We start from the raw sequence: 23,689 nt of genomic DNA on the forward strand, positions 1-23,689 counted from the left end.
GCTGAGTAGAAAAAAAAAACAACCATAAAATAATAAACCAGGCAAGGTGGGTCATGCCTGTGATCCCAGCACTTCTGGGGACTGAAGGAGGAGGATTGCTTCAGTCTAGGAGTTTGAGACCAGCTTGTACAACATCATGAGGCCCTGTCTCTATAAAAAGTCTAAAAAATTATTTGGGCATAGTGGCACACGCCTGTAGTCCCAGCAACTTGGGAAGCTGAGATGGGAGGATTGCTTGAGCCTGGAATCTGGAGCCTGCAGTGAACTATGATTGTGCCACTGCACTCCAGCTTAGGCAACAAAATGAAATTTTGTTTAAAAATACGTGTGCGTATGTGTGTGTGTAAGGTTGCAGCTGGGCACTATGCTTTATGCCTGTAATCCCAGCACTTTGGGAGGCCCAGATGGGCAGATTGCTACAGCCCAGTAGTTCAAGATCAGCCCTGGCAACATACTGAGACTCTGTCTCTACCAAAAAAAAAATTAGCCGAGCATGGTGATGCATGCCTATAGTCCCAGCTACTCAGGAGCCTGAGGTGGGAGGATCACTTGAACTTGGAAGGTCAAGGCTGCCACGGTGAGCCATGAGCCATGGTTATGCCACTCCAGCCTGGGTAACAGAGCAAGACTCTGCCTCAAAAAAAAGAAAATGACTCATCCTGTTGAGTTAACATTAATTTTGTGCATGTAATTATTTTTAAATATTTTATACTATTCAAGTAAATTGATTAAAGGGACAGAGTGCAGTGGTGTCATTAGAGTTCACTGCAGCTTCAAACTCCTATGCTCAAGTGGTCCTCTCACCTAAGCCTCTCAAGTAGCTCGGGCTAAAGACATGTTCCACCATGTCTGGCTAATTTTTTCTTTTTTTTCCTAAAGAGGTGGGGTTTTGCTGTGTTCCCCAGGCTGATTTTAAACTCCTGGCCTCAAGTGATCCTTCCACCTTGGACTCCAAAGGTGCTAGGATTACAGGCACGAGCCACCATTCCCTGCTGGTATTACTCCTCTATTGGACATTTGTTTATTTACTTACTTTTAGAGACAAGGTCTCTGTCGCCGTGGCTGGAGTGCAGTGCATAGTTCACTAGAACCTTAAACTCCTGGGCTCAAGCAGTCTTCCCATCTCAGCCTCCCAAGTGGTTAGGACTACAGGCATTCACTACCACACCTGGCTAATTTATGAGACATTTAGACTCTTCACTTTTTTGGAGGGAGGAAATAAGTAAATCTATAGTTTTGTGGGTTTTTTCCCCCTTCTATTTAGGATGTTTCCTTAGGGTAGACAGCCAGAAATGAGAACTTCTGGGTCAAAGAACATTGAAAAAAATGTTTACGCATGTTAATATGTTTTATTTTCCAAAAATATGCTATCATTTTGCATTTTCACAAGTGTTGAGTGAGCTATACAAATGTTCTTTTTGCTACATTTGTAAAGTCACACAAAAGGCTGGGCGTGGTGGTGGCTCACGCTTATAATCCCAGCACTTTGGGAGGCCAAGGCAGGCTGATCGCGAGGTCAGGAGTTCAAGACCAACCTGACCAACATGGGGAAACCCCGTCACTACTAAAAGTACAAAAATTAGTTAGGTGTGGTGGTGAGCATCTGTAATCCCAGCTACTTGGGGGACCGAGACAGGAGAATCGCTTGAACCTGGGAGGCAGAGCTTGCGGTGAGCCGAGATCACACCACTGCATTCCAGCCTGGGCAACAAAGTGAGACTCAGTTTAAAAAAAAAAAAACCCGGCCGGGCGCGGTGGCTCACGCCTGTAATCCCAGCACTTTGGGAGGCCAAGGCGGGCGGATCACAAGGTCAGGAGATCGAGACCATCCTGGCTAACACTGTGAAACCCCGTCTCTACTAAAAATGCAAAAAATTAGCCGGGCGAGGCGGCGGGCGCCTGTAGTCCCAGCTACTCGGGAGGCTGAGGCAGGAGAATGGCGTGAACCCGGGAGGCGGAGCTTGCAGTGAGCTGAGATCGCGCCACTGCACTCCAGCCTGGGCGACTAAGCGAGACTCTGTCTCAAAAAAAAAAAAAAAACCCACAAAAGATAATTGTTAATTGTAGCTAGTTTGTTTCCTATTTCAATATCCACCCCCCCTTTTTTTTCCTGTGTTTTCATGCTCCATATATTCAGGTAAATGACCTCCGAAAAGAATTAGAAAGTCGAGCTCTTAGTTCCAAAGGATTAAAATCCCAGTTAATAGCCCGACTGACAAAACAGCTTAAAGTAGAGGAACAAAAAGAAGAACAGAAGGAGTTAGAGAAATCTGAAAAAGAAGAGGATGAGGAGGATGATAGGAAATCTGAAGACGATAAAGAGGTATGTACTCAATCTGTTATTACACTCTGTGGTATTAATATTCATGTATAGGGTGTTCTTGGAATACATGAGTTAAGATTATGTGTGTGTATGCTTTTATTTATTTGTTTTATTTTGGCTTTTTTTTTTTTTGAGACTGAGTCTTGTTCTGTTTCCCAGGCTAGAATGCAGTGGAGTGATCTCTGCTCACTGCAACCTCCACATCCCAGGTTCAAGCTATTCTGCCTCAACCTCCCGAGTAGCTGAGATTACAGGCACCCGCCCATATGCCCGGCTATTTTTTTGTATTTTTGGTAGAGACAGGGTTTCACCATGTTGGCCAGGCTAGTCTCAAACTCCTGACCTTGTGATTCGCCTGCCTCCGCCTCCCAAAGTGCTGGGATTACATGCGTGAACCCCCGCGCCCAGCTATTTATTTTCCGAGACGGGGTTTCGCTCTTGTTGCCCAGAAGGGAGTGCAATAGCACAATCTCGGCTCACCACAACTTCCACCTCCTGGGTTCAAGCAATTCTCCTGCCTCAGCCTCCCTAGTAGCTGGGATTACAGGCATGCACCACCACGCCTGGCTAATTGTGCATTTTTAGTAGAGATGGTGTTTTTCCGTGTTGGTCAGGCTGTTCTCGAACTCCTGACCTCAGGTGATCTGCCTCTCTCAGCCTCTCAGAGTGCTGAGGTTACAGGCATGAGCCACTGTGCCCGGCCGTGTGTATGCTTTTATTAAGGTGCAATTTACTTATAATAAAATTCAACCTTTTTTGTTAATAGTTCTGTGAGTTTTTACAAATGCATATAGGTATATAACCACCACCAACACCACAATGAAGATACAAAACATTTCTAGGTAAATGGCTCAGAAATTGAGTTCTAGTGAAGTGCTTATTCCAGAATCTGTCTGCTTCTAAAACAGTATGTTTGATTGAATCAAACCTTGAGACTCAGACTATTTATTCAAGCTGTTTTATGCTTCCGTTTTTTGTCCAGTAGAATAACTCCTGGATACATAAGCCTGTTACTTTGTTTTCTGAATTTGAAATACAGGGATCTCAGAAGTGTGTTTTAGCACCAGTAATTGGATAAGCCATATAATCAGTTTCTAAATCTTATACATTATAAAGTACACATTATTTATGAAGAATTCCTTCCAGAAATATTTACTCTAAATCTGCTTGTGATTTAGTGGTCCTCTCACCTAAGCCTGGGTGACAGAGCAAGACCCTGTGAGAAAACAGATAAATCTAGAATGAAATTTTCTTTTTTAAATTTTTTATTTATTTATTTTTTTTTTAGAATATGAAAAATTCTCAGCTCTCCTAAACTTTTCAAAAAATGGTCCATATAATGAAAGATAAAAGAAAGAAATGGTTAAAGGGATCTCTTAGATTAAAGGAGGCTAATGAGACATAACAACCAAATAACTAAGTGAAACCTGACTAGATCCTGGATGGGTGAAAGTAAAAGATACTCGTAGAGAGTATTTTTGGGACAGTTGGAGAAATTTGATTATGGATATGGATATGACATTAGATAATATTAAAGCAGTGTTAAATTTCTTGAATGTGATAATGGTTTTGTAATTTTGTAGGATAATTACCTTGTTCTTAGGTGATGCATGGACTTGTGATTTCTTATTTTTTTACGTATTTATTTTTATTTTTAAATTTTATTTATTTATGGCTGGGTGCGGTGGGTCATGCCTGTAATCCCAGCACTTTGGGAGGCCGAGACGGGTGGATCACAAGGTCAAGAGATCGAGACCATCCTGGCTAACACGGTGAAACCCCGTCTCTACTAAAAATACAAAAATTAGCCAGGTGAGGTGGTGGGCTCCTGTAGTCCCAGCTACACGGGAGGCTGAGGCAGGAGAATGGCGTGAACTTGGGAGGCGGAGCTTGCAGTGAGTGGCAATCGCACCACTGCACTCCAGCCTGGGTGACAGAGTGAGACTGTCTCAAAAAAAAAAATTTTTATTTATAACTTATTTATTTATGTTTTTTTTTTTTTTTTGAGATGGAGTCTCACTCTGTTGCCAGGTTGGAGTGCAATGGCACAATCTCGGCTCACTGCAACCTCTGCCTCCTGGGTTGAAGCTGTTCTTCTGCCTCAGCCTCCCGAGTAGCTGGGACTGCAGGCACCCACCCCCACACCCAGCTAATTTTTGTATTTTTAGTAGAGACGGGGTTTCGTCATGTTGGCCAGGATGGTCTCGATCTCTTGACCTCATGATCCACCCGCCTCAGCCTCCCAAAGTGCTGCTGTTACAGGCTGATATTGCACTGCTCTTGACCTTATTTTTATTTTTTGGGACAGAGTCTCTCTCTGTTGCCCAGGCTGCAGTGGAATGGCATGATCTCGGCTCATTGCAATTTCTGCCTCCTGGGTTCAAGCGATTCTTGTACCTCAGCCTCCCGAGTAGCTGGGATTACAGGCGCCTGCCACCATGCCTGGCTAATTTTTGTATTTTTAGTAGAGATTGGGTTTTGCCATGTTAGCCAGGCTGGTCTGAAATTCCTGATCTCAGATGATCCACCCACCTTGGCCTGCCGAAGTGCTGGGATTACAGTTGTGAGCCACCGTGCTCGGCCCTCAATGAGTTATTTTCATGATGAAATTGTCCCAGACATTGGATGGTGGGAGTTCTTTCAAGCTATGTGCCCTTTTGACATATCTTTATCACTTTTTGAGGACTTTTTACTTACTAGCATTTTAAAGCATTTCAATTTTATTTTGTGCTATCCTTGTCCTAGTTCAGGAATCAGTCATTTCCCCAGGAAGCCCTGGTTCCTTTTTAGTGAAGAATGGTATTTAGAAGCCAAGATATGCTCATTGCAATTAGGTTGCTGCTCCCAACCCCCTTCAGTGAACAGAGATACAGAAGATATATAGATAAATAGATAACACTTACCAATATTTAAATCTATATTTATTTCTATATCTTACGCATATTGAAAGCTGTGAATTTACACAGGTGCCTCCAATTCTTCCAATGACATGACTCTGCCCTGTGCCATCTCTGCATGGATTACTCTCCTTGCTCCATCTGGGTTTCAGTGTTTAGTAATGAAGGAGCTCATCATCAATGGGCAGTTGTGGCTCCACCACCCTGCCAGCCTCCATCTCCTGTGTAGACATCTACATTCCTTGAAAGAGTGCTTTAGGCCGGGTGCGGTGTCTCAAGCCTGTAATCCCAGCACTTTGGGAGGCCGAGACGGGGGATCACGAGGTCAGGAGATCGAGACCATCCTGGCAAACATGGTGAAACCCTGTCTCTACTAAAAAAAATACAAAAAACTAGCCAGGCGAGGTGGCGGGCGCCTGTAGTCCCAGCTACTCAGGAGGCTGAGGCAGGAGAATGGTGTAAATCCGGGAGGTGGAGCTTGCAGTGAGCTGAGATCCAGCCACTGCACTCCAGCCTGGGCAACAGAGCGAGACTCCGTCTCAAAAAAAAAAAAAAAAAAAAAAAAAAAAGAGTGCTTTAGAACTGAATTGTTCAGGATAGATGGAGACAACTTCGTGAGACCCCATCTCTACAAAGAAAAAAAAAAAATTTAACCGAGCATGGTCACATGTGGCTGTAGTCTCAGCTACTGGGGAGGCTGACATGGGAGGATTGCTTGAACCCAGGAGGTCAGTGCTATTTGTGAGCTATGATCACACCACTACTCTCTGGCCAGGGTGACAGAGTGAGACCCTGTCTCAAAAAAAAAAAAAAAAACTTTGTGTATAATGAAATGCACAAACCCAGTCCCTTTTTGGATTGGCTTTTAGCAGGCCTGGTTCTCCCTTCCCACTGCCATTTCTATTAGAGAAGCGGAAGAATTGCTACAGATAGGGTCAGATACATGATCTGTCTACCACTCAGATACTCACTTTCTGAATTTTGAATGTTAAGAATATGATGCAGAATGTCTGTGTCTCTTGTAACATTTTCTTTTAGCACACTTTAAAAATAGTTAAAATTTTCATCTGCCGTGTGGTGGTGTCTTTCTGGCCCACTTTCGTCATCTACAGGGATATAATTCTGCTGCTGCTTCTCACTCTTTTTTTAAAAATACTAAATTTGTGTGGGATTTGACCTCAATATTTGAATCATTTTTATGTGAATTTAGATTGTCTGAATTTTATAAACGTAGTTTCTTTCAGATAGCTTTTCTAAATTCATAGAGCTCTGCTCTTTTGTTGTTTTGTTTTGTCAGAAACATACGCTGGCTTGCTTTCTGAAGTTTGCTGTTTCTTTTGCCCTTCATCACTTTTTGTCTGGGTGTTCTCCTATGTCTTTGTTGTTCCTCTCCTACTCCCAGCAGTTTCTCCTCAGTATAGGGCCCTAGTAAATGAGCTTTGCAAGTTTGTAAGGCTAGAGTGGCCTAGGCCTCTTCAGAGCTTAAAATAAATTCTCTATTCACTCTCTGGTTAGGGGTAAAATTTTGCCTAGTTTCAGCTGCTGCACTTTCCAGTAAATACCTACTGGCTGTTTTTTGGTTTTCTTGTTCTCCCATTGCTTCCTTATGCTTTCTTTGGACACATTCATCAGTAACACATAGGTCTTTTGGCCTTTTCCCACCCATTTGTATATTGGTTTGTGGGGATACCTTGTCACTTAGTTTTGTTATGAATGCTATCGGTTTTTGATTTTGATATCTATATTGCTTTGTGTTTTTAGTGTGAGGTTTCAGGAAGATCTAAAACCTATGCTACCACTACTATTTTCCCAGAATTTTCTTTTTTTTTTTTTTTTTTCAGCCCAGAAGTCTTTTATTTATATATTTTTTTAACACCTATTATGCCATGAATTCATAGGGAATAGGTTCCAGCAGCTCAGGCTCCTTCCCATTGGTTCTCACAAAGTGTGCTTCTCTGGGTGGAGCAGGCTGGCGCTTCAGTTGAACCCAGGTACCTTTCTCTTTGGCTTCTTTCTTTTTCTGATCATTTTCCTTCACGCGTTTCAGGAAGCTATCTCTGCTCTTAGAATGCTTAATGTGCTCAATACGTACGTTAATTCTCTTGGCAAGAATCTTGCCCTTAACTTGTTTGTTTACAACAATGCCAACAGCATGCTGGGTAACGTTGTAGACTCTCCCAGTTTTGCCATGGTAACACTTGTGGGGCATTCCTTTTTGAACGGTACCCATTTCCCTTGATGTCTACGATATCACCTTTCTTATAGATTCGCATATACGTGGCCAAAGGAACAACTCCATGTTTTCTAAAAGGCCTAGAGAACATATATCGGGTGCCTCTCCTCTTTCCCTTTGTGTTCGTCATTTTGGCAAATTACTGGAAGATGGCGGTTCCGGCCGAAAGGAAAATTTCCCAGAATTTTCTAATTTATATAATCTCAATATAGATAACTTTTCCCCCTCTTTACATGGCAGTTTCTTATGCTGGGAAATCCAAAAGAGAGTTAGGAGCCATCAAAGCTTACTACGCTTAGTGAATTTGAACTTTCCTCCCTTCTCAACCCTTATGGTTAGTGTAAGCACCATGAAGAGTCATGGGAATTTTGTTCCTTTATGTGGTATATATTCGATGTATATTCATCTTGGACGTGTATATACATCATACTTGCAGATTTAACCTTGACTTGAAATTTGAAATATTTAGGAAGAAGAAAGGAAACGTCAAGAGGAAATGGAACGTCAGCGTCGAGAAAGAAGATATATTTTGCCTGATGAACCAGCTATCATTGTACATCCAAATTGGGCTGCAAAAAGTGGCAAGTTTGATTGTAGCATCATGTCTTTGAGTGTCTTGTTGGACTACAGATTAGAGGATAATAAAGAACATTCATTTGAGGTAATGTTTTCAGTTTGAAATAAGAACCATATAAGGGCCACACATTATGACTAGTTAATATATCTCTGAAATCTTTTTTCTTTGTTTTTTACTTTTTTTGTTTTTTTGGTTTTTGGTTTTTTTTTGACACAGAGTTTCGCTCTGTTACCCATGCTGGAGTGCATTGGCGTGATGGTGGCTCGCTGCAACCTCTGTCTCCTGGGTTCAAGCAATTCTCCTGCCTCAGCCTCCCGAGTAGCTGGGATTACAGGCACCTGCCACCACACCCAGCTAATTTTTGCATTTTTTAGTAGAGATGGGGTTTCACCATGTTGGCCAGACTGGTCTCGAACTCCCGACCTCAGGTGATCCGCCTGCCTCAGCCTCCCAAAGTGCTAGGATTACAGGCATGAGCCACTGCGCCCAGCCCCGAATGCCTCTTTTTCATTGCTTGTTTTTTTGAGTTTTTGTTGGTTTTTTCTTGTAATCTACTTCTTGGGAAAAAAATAGATGATTTGTCCTCTAAAGTTTCCTTACAGACTCACTTTTGCTGATTGCATTTCCCTGCTATGGTTTATGCGTTCCTCTATTCCCTGTATTTCATTTAAATTGATTGTTGGGTCTAAATTTTTAATTAAGTTCAGTTCTGTTTTTTCCCTAAGACGCTTTCATAAGTAGTGTGGTGTGTTCTTTCTTCAGGATATCCGTAATGTCTAGTTGACTCTTTTGGGGATGAGGTAATGCTTTATTATCTTCTCTAGAATTAAAATAGCATTTAGGCCGGGCGCGGTGGCTCAAGCCTGTAATCCCAGCACTTTGGGAGGCCGAGACAGGCGGATCACGAGGTCAGGAGATCGAGACCATACTGGCTAACACGGTGAAACCCCCGTCTCTACTAAAAAATACAAAAAACTAGCCGGGCGAGGTGGCGGGCGCTTGTAGTCCCAGCTACTCGGGAGGCTGAGGCAGGAGAATGGCGTAAACCCGGGAGGCGGAGCTTGCAGTGAGCTGAGGTCCGGCCACTGCACTCCAGCCTGGGTGACAGAGCGAGACTCCGTCTCAAAAAAAAAAAAAAAAAAATAGCATTTAATACCATTTAAAGAGATTAAAAATTTAACTGGTGTTTGAGTTGTAAGAGAAAATAATTGTTTAACTTTTCATTATTAATCTATTTTTTGTATAATTATTTTATTACTTATTTTATATATTTATTTTTGAGACAGAGTCTCACTTTGTTGCCCAGAATGGAATGCAATGGCACAATCTCAGCTCATTGCAACCTCTGCCTCCCAGGCTTAAGCAATTCTCCTGCCTCTCTCTAGGGTAGCTGGGATTACAGGCACAACGCCTGGCTAATTATTTGAATTTTTAGTAGAGACAGGGTTTCACCATGTTGGCCAGGCTGGTCTCAAACTCCCAACCTCAAGTGATCCACCCGCCTCACAAATTGCTGGCATTACAGGCATGAGCCCACTGCGCCCGGCCTATTTATTTATTGAGACAGTCTCCCTCTGTCACCCAGGCTGGAGTGCAGTGGCTCGATGTTGGCTCACTGCAACCTCCGCCTCCCGGGTTTGAGCTGTTGCCCTCCTTCAGCCTCCTGAGTAGCCGGAATTGCAGTTGCACGCCACCAATCCCGGCTAATTTTTGTATTTTTAGTAGAGACAGGGTTTTCCCATGTTGACCAGTCTGATCTTGAACTCCTGACCTCAGGTGATCCACTTGCCTTGGCCTCCCAAAATGCTGGGATTACAGGCATGAGCCATTTCACCTAGCCTGTATCATTATTTTAGAGCAGCTTTACAACATGTAGTTTAGTTTACAACATGTTAGTTTTCAAAACAATTGAAAACTTTTATCTCTAAGTGTGTAATTGCTTCACTCCTTAAAAATAGAATTTCCAACATAATTAATTTTGTAGTGCCCTGTACAAAATCATATCTAAAATTATTGTGTTTAATTATTTTATCTTATCAACATATCTTATGTTCTTTTGTTTTCTAAATTATATTGGAAAAATCAGTCATGCTTCTTTGAACCAGAAGGTCATTGTTCACCAGCTGGTAAGATGAAAATCAAGGAAGACTAGAGACCTTTGAGGATTACTGAGGCAATTATAAAACATAAAGTCCATGCTTATTAGTTTTCATATAAAACATGTTATAAATATTAAAATATGTCCAAGTTGTTGGGATTTTTTTTTCCAATGTTAATTATTCCAATAAGCAGATGTCCTTAAAATTTGATGCTATATGACGTTATCTTTTTTTTAAGCAGTTGCCTGGCTGGGTGCAGTGGCTCATGCCTGTAATCGCAGCACTTTGGGAGGCTCAGGCAGGTGGATCACCTGAGGTCAGGAGTTTGAGACCAGCCTGGCCGACATGATGAAACCCCATCTCTACTAAAAATACAGAAAATTAGTCAGGCTAGGTGATAGGCTCCTGTAATCCCAGCTACTCAGGATGCTGAGGCAGGAGAATCTCTTGAACCCAGCAAGCAGAGGTTGTAGTGAGGCAAGATTGCGCCACTGCACTGCAGCCTGGGCAACAGAGTGAGACTCTGTCTCAAAAAATAAAAAAAGTAAGCAGTTGCCATAAATTGAAGTAATTCCTAATGGTGCCATCCTTGTAATAATCACTTAATAAATAAATACATAGACTGGGCACAGTCACTACAGCACTTTGAGGGACTGAGGTGGGAGAATTGCATGAGCCCAGGAGTCTGAGGCCAGCCTGGGCAACATAGTGAAATTCCATCTCAATATGAAATAAAAAAGATTGGGCAATTAATGAAAAATAGGCTAAAATAAATTATAGTTATAATAAATTTGCATTATCCTTTGTAATCAGAAAATGATCTGATTAAACTATTTTAGCAAATATATCAGATTTGCAAAGATGACACATTTAAGTGGTCAGCCATTTCAAGTTTTAGCCCTTTTTTGGAGACGGAGTCTCACCCTGTCGCCCAGGCTGTAGTGCGATGACATGATCTTGGCTCACTGCAACCTCCGCCTCCCAGATTCAAGTGATTCTCCTGCCTCAGCCTCCTGAGTAGCGCTGGGATTACAGGCGTGTGCCCCACGCCCAGCTAATTTTTGTATTTTTAGTAGAGAGAGGTTTCACCATGTTGACCAGGCTAGTCTCGAATTCCTGACCTCATAATCCACCTGCCTCAGCCTCCTAAAGTGCTGAGATTACAGGCGCAAGCCACCGCATGGCCCGTTTTAGCCCTTTTTAAGAGTCTATTGAAAGCAACGGACTTTAGCCTTAGAAATCGGGTACATAAGCTGGGCGTGGTGGCTCACGCCTGTAATCCCAGCACTTTGGGAGGCCAAGACGGGCGGATCACGAAGTCAGGAGATCAAGACCATCCTGGCTAACACGGTGAAACCTCATCTCTACTAAAAATACAAAAAATTAGCCGGGCGTGGTGGCGGGCGCCTGTAGTCCCAGCTACTTGGGAGGCTGAGGCAGGAGAATGGCGTGAACCCGGGAGGCAGAGCTTGCAGTGAGCCGAGATCGCGCCACCGAACTCCAGCCTGGACGACAGAGCGAGACTCCGTCTCAAAAAAAAAAGAAAAAGAAATCGGTCCATAAGGCCAGGTGCAGTGGCTCACACCTGTAATCCCAGCACTTCAGCAGTCCAAGGCAAGCGCATCACCTGAGGTCAGGAGTTCAAGACCAGCCTGACCAACATGGACAAACCCCATCTCTACTGAAAATACAAAATTAGCTGGGTGTGGTGGCACATACGTGTAATCCCAGCTACTCAGGAGGCTGAGGCAGGAGAATAGCTTGAACCTGGGAGGCGAAGGTTGCGGTAAGCTGAGATCATGCCATTGCACTCTAGCCTGGGCAACAAGAGCAAAACTCTGTCTCAAAGAAAAAATAAATAGGTACATAAAAAATTTATAATATAGGCCGGGCACAGTGGCTTACGCCTTTAATCCTAGCACTTTGGTAGGCCGAGGCAGACGGATCACAAAGCCAGGAGATCAAGACCATCCTGCCTAACACAGTGAAACCCCATCTCTACTAAAAATACAAAAAATTAGCTGGGTGTGGTGGCGGGCACCTGTGGTCCCAGCTACTGGGGAGGCTGAGGCAGGGGAATGGTGTGAACCTGGGAGGCAGAGCTTGCAGTGAGCCAAAACTGCGCCACTGCACTCCAGCCTCGGCAACAGAGCAAGACTCTGTCTCAAAAAAAAAAAAAAAAAAAACCCAAAAAATTTATAATACATAGCAATAGCCTGTTATCTGGGGATGCTTGCGTAGTAGTAATAGATGTTCCCTATTCAGGGTTTAAAATTGTTTCCCTAATCCAGAATTTTCTTCTCCTAGCTACCAATATGACTTATTTCCTCATTGCCTTCAGTTCACTTTTTAAATGTCACTTTATCAGAGAAGCCTTGTCTTACTATTCTCTCTTGTTGTTCTGTAGGTGTTTATCCTGCTTGTTTTTCATATAATTTGATGTTGATTTGGTTATTCCTTGTCTTAAAAACCGGGCAGCCCCAGAACCAGAATAGGTTAACAGAGACTTCATGATTTGGTTATTTATTACTTCTCTCCACTGGCTGGATGATAGGAGAGGTTTTTATCAGCTTTCTTCAGTGCTGTATCCCTAATGCCTAAAACAGGCCCTGTACATACCAGGCATTTGATGTAAAATTTATTGAGTAAATTAATAAGGTACACTTATCATGAAGATTAACAGTTGGTTGGCTTTGCAGGGTGGCTCACAACCTGTAATCACAGCACTTTGGGAGGCCGAGGCGGGTGGATCACCTGAGGTCAGGAGTTCGAGACCAGCCTGGCCAACATGGCGAAACTCCATCTCAACTGAAAATACAAAAATTAGCTGGGGTTGGTGGCACAAGCTTGTAATCTCAGCCACTCAGGAGAGTGAGGCAGGTGAATGGCTTGAACTTGGGAACCAAAGGTTGCTGTGAGCCCACATCACGCCACCGCACTCCAGTTTGGGTGACAGAGCAAGACTGTCAGGAAAAAAAAAAAAAAAAAGATTAATGGTTGTGTTAAAAATTTGATAAGTGGCCGGGTGAGGTGGCTCACTCCTGTAATCCCAGCACTTTGGGAGGCTGAGGCGGACAGATCACAAGGTCAGGAGATCGAGACCATCCTGGCTAACACGGTAAAACCCTGTCTCTACTAAAAATACAAAAATATTAGCCAGGCATGGTGGCGGGCACCTGTAGTCCCAGCTACTTGGGAGTCTGAGGCAGAAGAATGGTGTGAACCCAGGAGGTGGAGCTTACTGTGAGCCAAGATCGCACCACTGCACTCCAACTGGGTGACAGAGCGAGACTCTGTCTCAAAAAAAAAGAAAAAAAAAAGGTTGATAAGTTTACATAATCATTATATGTGGCAAGTTTTTATTTGCTAACTTTATTATTTCTGTTGAAATTTGGCTAGGTTCATGTTGGTATCTTTTTATAGGTTTCATTGTTTGCGGAACTTTTCAATGAAATGCTTCAAAGAGATTTTGGTGTCCGTATATACAAATCATTACTGTCTCTTCCTGAGAAAGAGGACAAAAAAGAAAAGGATAAAAAAAGCAAAAAAGATGAGAGAAAAGATAAAAAGGAAGAAAGAGATGATGAAACTGATGAGCCAAAACCCAAACGGAGAAAATCAGGCGATGATAAAGATAAAAAAGAAGATAGAGATGAAAGGAAGGTCTGTAATAACAACCTGCTTTAGAACTTTCAGTTACTCTTCTACGTTATAAAGGTTGATGTTGATTTCCATCAGAATATTAGATGTAAAAGCCAAACTGAAAGATTTTACTATATTAGAAAATCAAGTCTTTGAAACCATCACGGCTAACACGGTGAAACCTCGTCTCCACTAAAGATACAAAAAATTAGCCAGACGTGATGGCACATGCCTGTAGTCCTAGCTATTGGGAAGGCAGAGGAAGGAGTATCACTTGAACCCGGGAGGTGGAGGTTGCAGTGAGCCAAGATCACACCACTGCACTCCAGCCTGGGCGACATAGCAAGACTCCATCTCAAAAAAAAAAGAAATTCAGATCTTCAAATTAAGCCAATATGAGCATCTATAGCTAGTTTTCTAATACCTTATTCTTAAAATTTTTTTTTCCCTTTTTTTGAGATGGAGTCTAGCTCCGTTGACCAGGCTTGCTGAAGTCTAGTGGTGTAATCTTTGCTCATTGCAACCTTTCCCTCCCAGGTTCAAGCAATTCTCCTTCCTCAGCCTCCCAAGTAGCTGAGACTACAGGTACATGCCACCTTGCCTAGCTAATTTTTTTTTTTTTTTTTTTTTTAAGTAGAGGCAGGTTTTCACCATGTTGGCCAGGCTGGTCTTGAACTCCTGACCTCAAGTGATCTGCCCACCTCAGCCTCCCAAAGTGCTGGGATTACAGATGTGAGCCACCACACCCAGCCTAATTATTACTCTTTTTTTTTTTTTTTTTGAGACGGAGTCTCGCTCTGTCACCCAGGCTGGAGTGCAGTGGCCGGATCTCAGCTCACTGCAAGCTCCACCTCCCGGGTTCACACCATTCTCCTGCCTCAGCCTCCCGAGTAGCTGGGACTACAGGCGCCCGCCACCTCGCCCGGCTAAGTTTTTTTGTATTTTTAGTAGAGACGGGGTTTCACTGTGTTAGCCAGGATGGTCTCGATCTCCTGACCTCGTGATCCGCCCGTCTCGGCCTCCCAAAGTGCTGGGATTACAGGCTTGAGCCACCGTGCCCGGCCAATTATTACTCTTTTATAGTACGGACATAGTGGCTCGCTCCTATAATCCCAGCACATTGGGAGTCTGAGGTGGAGAGATTGCTTGATTCTGGTAGTTTAAGACCATCCTGGACAACATGGTGAAACCCCCTCTCTACAAAAATTACAAAAATTAGCTGGACATGGTCGTGTACCTGTGGTCCTAGCTACTTGGGAGGATGAGGCAGGAGGATTGCCTGAACCCAGGAGTTGGAGGCTGCAGTAAGCCCAGATTGTGCCATTGCACTCCAGCCTGAGCAACAGAGTAAGACTGTGTCTCAAAAAAAACAAACAAGGCCGGGCGCGGTGGCTCAAGCCTGTAATCCCAGCACTTTGGGAGGCCGAGATGGGCGGATCACAAGGTCAGGAGATCGAGACCATCCTGGCTAACACGGTGAAACCCCGTCTCTACTAAAAAATACAAAAAACTAGCCGGGCGAAGTGGCGGGCGCCTGTAGTCCCAGCTACTTGGGAGGCTGAGGCAGGAGAATGGCGTAAAACCCGGGAGGCGGAGCTTGCAGTGAGCTGAGATCCGGCCACTGCACTCCAGCCTGGGCGACAGAGCATGACTCCGTCTCAAAACAAACAAACAAACAAACAAAAAAATAGTAATTTACAATGTAAAACTTTTAAATAACTTCAGTGGATTTACTGTTTTTTAGTTTTAGTAATTTAATGTTTGGTGAGATTTATTGCTTAATTTAAAACTATTTTAAGCCAGGCACAGTGGCTCACACCTGTAATCCCAGCCCTTTGGGAAGCTGAGGCAGGTGAATCACTTGAACCTGGGAGGCGGAGGTTGCAGTGAAGGGAAATCATGCCACTGCACTCCAGTCTGGGTGACAGAGCCAGACTCCATCTCAAAAAAAAAAAAATATATATATATATAGGGGTGTGTGTGTGTGTAATAATATATAATAATTGTTATGATTGTATAATAATAATATAACTGCTGGCTATAGTGGCTGACGCCTATAATCCTACCCCTTCAGAAGGTCCAGGCCAGTGGATCACTTGAGCCTAGGGGTTGGAGACTAGCCTGGGCAATATGGCAAAACCCCATCTTCTAAAAATAAGTAAATAAATAATAAAGGCATTTAAATTACAGAAAGAAGATAAAAGAAAAGATGATTCTAAAGATGATGATGAAACTGAAGAAGATAACAATCAAGATGAATATGACCCTATGGAAGCAGAAGAAGCTGAGGATGAAGAAGATGGTATGATTGAAATTTATTTATTATTTCTTAGAGTTAAGAATGCATTTTTTGTTTGGTGACATTGTATCACTGAAATCTATATTTTTAACATTTTTTTCTTTGGAATAGAAAGAGTAATACACTCTTCAGTGAGAAAGTTTTTCCAATTTTTAGGTGAGAAGATTGTTTTAAGACATATTTATTACTAATTATCCTAAGTCTCTCATATAATTAATACTCAGAACAAATTTCCCTAAACTTGGTGCTTAAGCTGTGCCATAAAAGCTATAATAGGACAGGCACAGTGGCTCACACCTGTAATCCTAGCACTTTGGGAGACCAAGGCAGGTGGATCATTTGAGGTCAGGAGTTGAAGTCCAGCCTTGCCAACATAGTGAAACCCCATTTCTACTAAAAGTACAAAAATTAGCCAGGCGGTAGTGGCGCGTGCCTGTAATCCCAGGTACTCCAGAGGCCGAGGCAGGAGAATCACTTGAGCAGGGGAGGTGGAGGTTGTGGTGAGCCAAGATTGTGCCCTTGCACTCCAGTCTGGGCAATAGAGTAAGACCCTGTCTCAAAAAAAAAATAAAAAGTATAATAGTCCCTGATGTTTCATATAATAATTGCTTATTTTTTTTGTTGAGACAGGGTTCTCACTGTATTACCCATGCTAGGGTACTGTGGCATGCTCACAGCTCACTGCAGCCTCAACCTACTGGGCTTAGTATGATCTTCTCACCTCAGTCCCTGGAGTAACTGGGACAACAGGTGCTTGCCACCATTCCCAGCTAATTTTTATTTTGATTTAGTTATTTATTTATTTTCAGACAGAGTCTTGCTCTGTTGCCCAGGCTGGAGTGCAATGGCGCTATCTCGGCTCACCGCAACCTCCGCCTCCCGGGTTCAAGTGATTCACCTGCCTCAACCTCCTGAGTAGCTGGGATTACAGGCATGCGCCACCACACCCGGCTAATTTTGTATTTTTAGTAGAGATGGGGTTTCTCCATGTTGGTCAGACTGGTCTCAAACTCCCCGCCTTGGCCTCCCAAAGTGCTGGGATGACAGGCGTGAGCCACTGTGCCCAGCCTAATTTTTAAGTTTTTTATAGGCACAGAGTCCCACTTTGTTGCCCAGGCTGGTCTTGAACTATTGAGTTCAAGGAATCTGCCCACATCACCTTCCCAAAAATGCAGGGATTATAGGCGTGAGCTACATGCCTGTCCTGAATATATTCTTTTTTTTTTTTGAGACGGAGTCTCGCTCTGTTGCCCAGGCTGGAGTGCAGTGGCACGATCAAGCTCCTCCGCCTCCCAGATTCATGCCACTGAATATATTCTTTAGAAAACTAATTTGGGGCTGGGCGTGCTAGCTCAGCACTTTGGGAGGTCAAGGTGGGGGAATCGCCTGAGGTCAGGGGTTCGAGACCAGCCTGGCCAACATAGTGAAACCCCATCTCTACTAAAAATACAAAAAATTAGCCGGACATGCGCCTGTTATCCCAGCTACTGGGGAGGCTGAGGCAGGAGAATGGCTTGAACTCGGGAGGCGGAGGTTGCAGTGAGCCCAGATCGTGCCATTGCACTCCAGTCAGGGTGACTGAGTGGGACTCTGTCTCAAAAAAAAGAAAAAAGGAAAAAAAAGAGAAAAACTAATTTGGGCATTTTGTTTAACAAAGACTATCGTAATGCAAAAGAGTACATACAGAGTTTAAAGACTACTAATAATAAACACCCATATACCTTTTGCCTAAGTTTTATAAGACAGACTTTAGTACCATGCGGTGACATTTAAAATACTGTACAGTAGATGCTCTGACCATAGACATCAACGATCAAATACCTATAAAGTGCCTCTGAATACCTTATCTGTTCTTTTCCATGTAGATTTGTGGCTTTTTTTAAAAAGTATATTTTTCTGATATAGAAAATTATAAGAGTTCTTTTTGGTTTTTTTATAGTTTGTGTCTCTGGCAATTATTTTTACTTACGGTATTTTTTGTTTGCCTCTACATTTTCTTCTCTCTACCATATCAGTTTTTTTTTTTTTTTGAGACAAGAGTCTCGCTCTGTCGCCCAGGCTGGAGTGCAGTGGCCGGATCTCAGCTCACTGCAAGCTCCGCCTCCCGGGTTCACGCCATTCTCCTGCCTCAGCCTCCCGAGTAGCTGGGACTACAGGCGCCCGCCACCTCGCCCAGCTAGTTTTTTGTATTTTTTAGTAGAGACAGGGTTTCACCGGATTAGCCAGAATGGTCTCGATCTCCTGACCTCGTGATCCGCCCGTCTCGGCCTCCCAAAGTGCTGGGATTACAGGCTTGAGCCACCGCGCCCCGCCCCATATCAGTTTTTAATATTGTTTGATGAAAAAGTTGAAAGGATAGTGCAGTGAACACCTATGTATTCATCAACTTTGATTCAATAATTGTTAATATTTGTCTTGTTTTGTTTTTGTAACCCAATTTGACATATGAATTCTTCAGTTTGCCTAAGAAAAAACAAAACATGCTCTGAAATAACCACAATTCCATAATCACTCCTAAGAAAATAAGATCATAATAGCATCTATTAATACTATGTAATATCTCCTCTTATTTGCCTTAATATAACTCAATAGCAATGACATAATATTCATATAGCAGTATTTATCTTCATTACTTGCTTTGCTTTATGAAGACTTAAGCCCTTTTTACAGCCCCATTTTCTCTCCCCTGTACGCCCAGTATTATTTTATTGCTGCTTTAGTTGAATCATTAAACAGTATTCTCATTATTTTGTTAGTGTTCCAGCTGTCAGCCCTTTTTTTTTTTTTTTTTTTTTTTTTTTTTTTTTTTGAGATAGAGTCTGGCTCTCACCAGACCGAAGTGCAGTGGCGTGATCTCGGCTCACTGCAACCTCTGCCTCCCAGTTTCAAGCAATTCTCCTGCCTCAGCCTTCCGAGTAGCTGGGACTACAGATGTGTGCCACCACACCCAGCTACTTTTTCTATTTTTTTTGTTTTGTTTTGCTTTTTGTTTTTTGAGATGGGGTCTCACTCTGTTGCCCGCTAATTTTTGTATTTATAGTAGAGATGGGGTTTTACCATGTTGGCCAGGCTGTTCTTGAACTCCTGACCAGGTGATCTGCCCACCTTGGCCTCCCAAAGTGCTAGGGTTACAGACATGGGCCACTATGCCTAGCCTAATTTTTGTGTTTTTTGGTAGAGATGGGGTTTCACCCTGTTGACCAGGATGGTCTCAATCTCCTGACCTCGTGATTGACCTGCCTCAGCCCCACAAAGAGCTGGGTTTATAGGCGTGGGAGCCACTGACCCCGGCCCAGCCTTAGTTTATTTTTTCCTTTCACTCCTTTAATGTTGGTTTCATCCATTTTTCTAGCTTTAAATACTATCTGTATACTGTTAATTCTCTCAAATTTCTAGTTTTCTTTTTTTTTTTTTTTTTTTTTTTTTTAAAGAGATACAGAGTTGGGCCGGGTGCAGTGGCTCACACCTGTAATCCCAGCACTTTGGGAGGCCCATGTGGGTGGATCACCTGAGGTCAGGAGTTCGAGACCAGCCTGACCAACAGAGTGAAACCCCCTAAAAATACAAAAAAATTTCTGGGCATGGTGGCGGATGCCTGTAATCCCAGCTACTCGGGAGGCTGAGGCAGGAGAATCACTTGAACCCAGGAAGCAGAGGTTGCAGCGAGCCGAGATCTTGCCATTGTACTCCAGCCTGGGCAGCAAGAGCAACACTCCATCTGTAAAAAAGAAAAAGACAGGGTCTGTCACCCAGGCTGGAATACAGTGGTATGGTCATAGCTCACTGCAGCCTCAAACTTCAAGGCTCAAGCAATCCTCCTCCTCAGCCTCCTGAGTGGCTGGGACTACAGGTGCATGCCATTGCACCTAGCTGTTTAGTTTTTTGTAGAGATGGGGTCTCAATATGTTGCTCAGGCTGGTCTTGACCTCCTTGGCTTCAAGCAGTCCTCTGCCTTGGCCTCCCAAAGTGCTGGGATTACAAGGATGTGCCAAGCCTCAAATTTCTATCTCATATCAGACTTCTTTCCCAGTCTCCCATACTAATCTGTCTACTTGACACCTCCACTTAGTTATCTGGCATTTCAAAATCAATATGTCTGAAACTAAACTCCTGCTAACCCCTTCACCAGAAAGAAAACATACACAAATCCTACAACCTTAGCCTTTGCCAACCATCTCATTTAATGACAATTCCATCTTTCCAGTTGTTCAAACTAAAACGCAGGAGTCATCCTTAACTCCTTTCTTTCTGTGATACCCTACTTCCAATCTATCAGGAAGTCATATTTGCTCTGTTTTCAAACTTATCCAGAATCAGTCCACTTCTTACCAATTCCACTAATTTGACTATAATCCAAGCCACATTATCTCTTGCCTAGATTATATTAATAGACCCCTAACTTGTTTCCATGTTTCCTCCCCTCTACAATAAAGTTTCTCGATACAGTTGCCAGAATGATCTTTGCAAAATTTAGAATTTATTTCGTTCTTTTGTTCAAATTCCTCGGGTTTTTTTGTTCTTTTTTTTTTTTTTGGAGACGGATTCTCGCTCTGTCGCCCAGGCTGGAGTGCAGTGGCGCGATCTCAGCTCACTGCAAGCTCCGCCTCCTGGGTTCACGCCATTCTCCCGCGTCAGCCTCCCGAGTAGCTGGAACTACAGGTGCCCACCACCAGGCCTGGCTAATAATTGTTTGTATTTTTAGTAGAGACAGGGTTTCACCATGTTAGCCAGGATCGTCTCGATCTCCTGACCTCGGGTTCCACCTGCCTCAGCCTCCCAAAGTACTGGGATTACAGGAGTGAGCCACCGCGTCCGGCCCTTTTGTTCAAATTCTTCCAGTGTATTCCCATCATTTTTACCTCATAGAAAAAGCCACTGTTCTGGCTGGGTATGGTGGCTCACACCTGTAATCTCAGCACTTTGTGGGAGGCTGAGGCAGGTGGATAATTTGAGGCCAGGAGTCCCAGACTAGGCTGGCCAACATGGTGAAACCCTGTCTTTACTAAAAATACAAAAAATTAGCTGGGCGTAGTGGCGCACGCCTGTAATCCCAGCTGCTCTAGAGGCTGAGGCATAAGAATCACTTGAACACAGAAGGTGGAGGTTGCAGTGAGCTGAGGTTGCGCCCCTGCACTCCAGCCTGGGTGACAGAGCAAGACTCTTGTCTCAAAAAAAAAAAAAAAAAAAAAAAGCCACTGTTCAGATCACTTGAGCTCAGGAGTTCAAGACCAGCCTGAGCAACATGACGACACCCTGTCTCTACAGAAAATAAAAAATTTATCTGGGCTTGGTGGCGCATGCCTGTAATCCCAGCTACTCAGGAGTCTGAGCTTGTAGGATCACTTGAGCCTGGGAGGCAGAGGTTGCAGTGAGCAGTGATCACACTACTGCACTCCAGCCTGGACAATAAAGCGAGACCCTGTCTGAAAAAGAATAGAAGGCCAGGTGCAGTGGCTCATGCCTGTAATCCCAGTACTTTGGGAGGCCAAGGCAGGTGGATAACAAGGTCAGGAGTTCGAGACCAGTCTGACCAACGTGGTGAAACCCCATCTCTACTAAAAATACAAAATTAGCTGGGTGTGGTGGCACATGCCTGTTATCCCATATACTCAGGAGGCTGAGGCAGGAGAATCGCTTGAACCCGGGAGTCGGAGGTTGCAGTGAGCCAAGATTGTGCCACTATATTCCAGCCTGGGTGACACAGCGAGACTCCATCTCAAAAGAAAAGAAAAAAGAAAAAGCTAGTGCTCCCAATGACTTACAAGACTCTACCACGTCATGTCTCCAATTACATCTCTTAAGCCCTCTCCTTCAGAAGAGTGGACCCATCACATATGCTCCTATGTTAGGAGGTTTACATTGGCAGTTCTTTCTGCTAGCAGGGTTTTTCCTGGAGATCCACCTTCCTTAATTTCTCATATATGAAGTCTGTTCAGGTATCATTTTGTCAGTGAAGCCTGCTCTGCACCCTACTTTATTTAAAATTGCAATCCTCTGCCCTCCCTTACTGCACATTTCTGGTCTCTTATCCTCCCCCCCTTTTTTTTTCCCATAGAATTTATGACCTATTTTATTACATACTCTTTATTTTGCTCGTTGCCTGTCTCCCCCTTATCCCTACACTTGAATAAAAGCTGTTATGTAAGAAAAAGAGACTTTTCTCTGTGTTCTTTGTTAATATATATTCCAAGTTCCTGGAACAGTCTAAATAATTTTATAGGTTCTAAATATATGTCGATAGGATTATAGTTCTTTTTTGTTTGTTTCCCTGGAGTTTCTAATTGCCGCTTGCTTCTGTTTTACCACTTTTCTTATATTTTATATCTCATGATCCTGTTAAGTTTCCTGGAGACTACTCTTGTTTGTTTGTTTTTTGAGACGGAGTCTTGCTCTGTCACCACGCTGGAGTGTGCTGGTGTGATCTCAGCTCACTCCAACCTCTGCCTCCTGGGTTCAAGCAGTTCTCCTGCCTCAGCCTCCCGAGTAGCTGGGATCACAGGCCCACATCTGGCTAATTTTTTTGTATTTTTAGTAGAAACGGGGTTTCACCATATTGGCCAGGCTGGTCTTGAACTTCTGACTTTGTGATCCGCCTGCCTTGGCCTCTCAGAGTGCTGGGATTACAGGCATGAGCCACTGCGCCTGTCCGAGACCACACTTTTTCCAGTACAAAAGCGGAATTATAACGTGAAATACAGTACCAGTAAATGTATTAAATGGTGTTGAATTTTGTTAGTAATTAGGAGAGGAGATAGCAATAAGATACTTTTTTTTTTTTTTTTTTTTTTTTTGAGACAGAGTTTTGCTCTTGTCGCCCAGCCCAGATTGTCGTTGCATGATCTTGGCTCACTACAACCTCCATCTCCCTGGTTCAAGCGATTCTCGTGCCCTCAGCTTCCTGATTAGCTTAGATTACAGACATGCACCACTGTGCCCAGTTAATTTTTGTTTTTTAGTAGAGATGGGGTTTCACCATGTTGGCCAGGCTGGTCTCAAACTCCCGACCTCAGGTGATCCGCCCACCTTGGCCTCCCAAAGTGTTGGGATTACAGGCGTGAGCCATTGCATCCGGCCTATCTTTTTCTTTCTTTTTTTTTTTTTTTTTTTTTGAGACGGAGTCTTACTCTGTCACCCAGGCTGGAGTGCAGTGGCCGGATCTCAGCTCACTGCAAGCTCCGCCTCCCAGGTTCACGCCATTCTCCTGCCTCAGCCTCCCGAGTAGCTGGGACTACAGGCACCCGCCGCCTCGCCCGGCTAGTTTTTTGTATTTTGTAGTAGACGGGGTTTCACCGGGTTAGCCAGGATGGTCTCGATCTCCTGACCTCGTGATCCGCCCGTCTCGGCCTCCCAAAGTGCTGGGATTACAGGCTTGAGCCACCGCGCCCAGCCCGGCCTATCTTTTTCTTATCAAGTTAATGAAAATTAAAGTTTTAAATGAAAGGTAACACAGTTTAACAAGGGTAAAAGGAGTTACACTTTCATCACTCTTCTTTGGGGCTGTACATTGTTATACCTTTTCTGAACAGAAATTTGGAAATGTGAATTAGCCATATTCTTTAAAACATCAACATGAGTGATCATTCCATAATTTATTATAAAATAAAAATGTGGAATCAATC

The 23,689-nt window shown here is 43.4% G+C and overlaps 2 protein-coding genes across 6 annotated transcripts in view; one reads left to right on the forward strand and one right to left on the reverse strand.

The window, feature by feature from the left end:
- LOC105466115 (cell division cycle and apoptosis regulator 1) overlaps nt 1-23,689 on the forward strand; it is a 78,925-nt gene that overhangs the window by 42,843 nt on the left and 12,393 nt on the right. For 4 of the 5 annotated variants that reach the window (XM_011715067.3, XM_071069645.1, XM_071069646.1 and 1 more), the window contains exons 16-19: nt 2,138-2,323; nt 7,923-8,114; nt 13,553-13,792; nt 15,962-16,073. In XM_011715067.3, coding sequence (XP_011713369.2) covers nt 2,138-2,323; nt 7,923-8,114; nt 13,553-13,792; nt 15,962-16,073 — 730 coding nt within the window. The remainder of the gene's footprint in view (nt 1-2,137; nt 2,324-7,922; nt 8,115-13,552; nt 13,793-15,961; nt 16,074-23,689) is intronic. The other variant, XM_071069648.1, reaches the window with a different exon arrangement.
- LOC139356252 (large ribosomal subunit protein eL21-like) lies at nt 7,069-7,620 on the reverse strand. Its single transcript, XM_071069649.1, is given in 2 exon segments — nt 7,069-7,450; nt 7,452-7,620. Coding segments are annotated over 2 exon segments (483 nt in total). The 5' UTR covers nt 7,584-7,620; the 3' UTR covers nt 7,069-7,099.

The sequence above is a fragment of the Macaca nemestrina genome, chromosome 9 (assembly GCF_043159975.1).
Source record: "Macaca nemestrina isolate mMacNem1 chromosome 9, mMacNem.hap1, whole genome shotgun sequence".
NCBI lineage: Eukaryota > Metazoa > Chordata > Mammalia > Primates > Cercopithecidae > Macaca > Macaca nemestrina.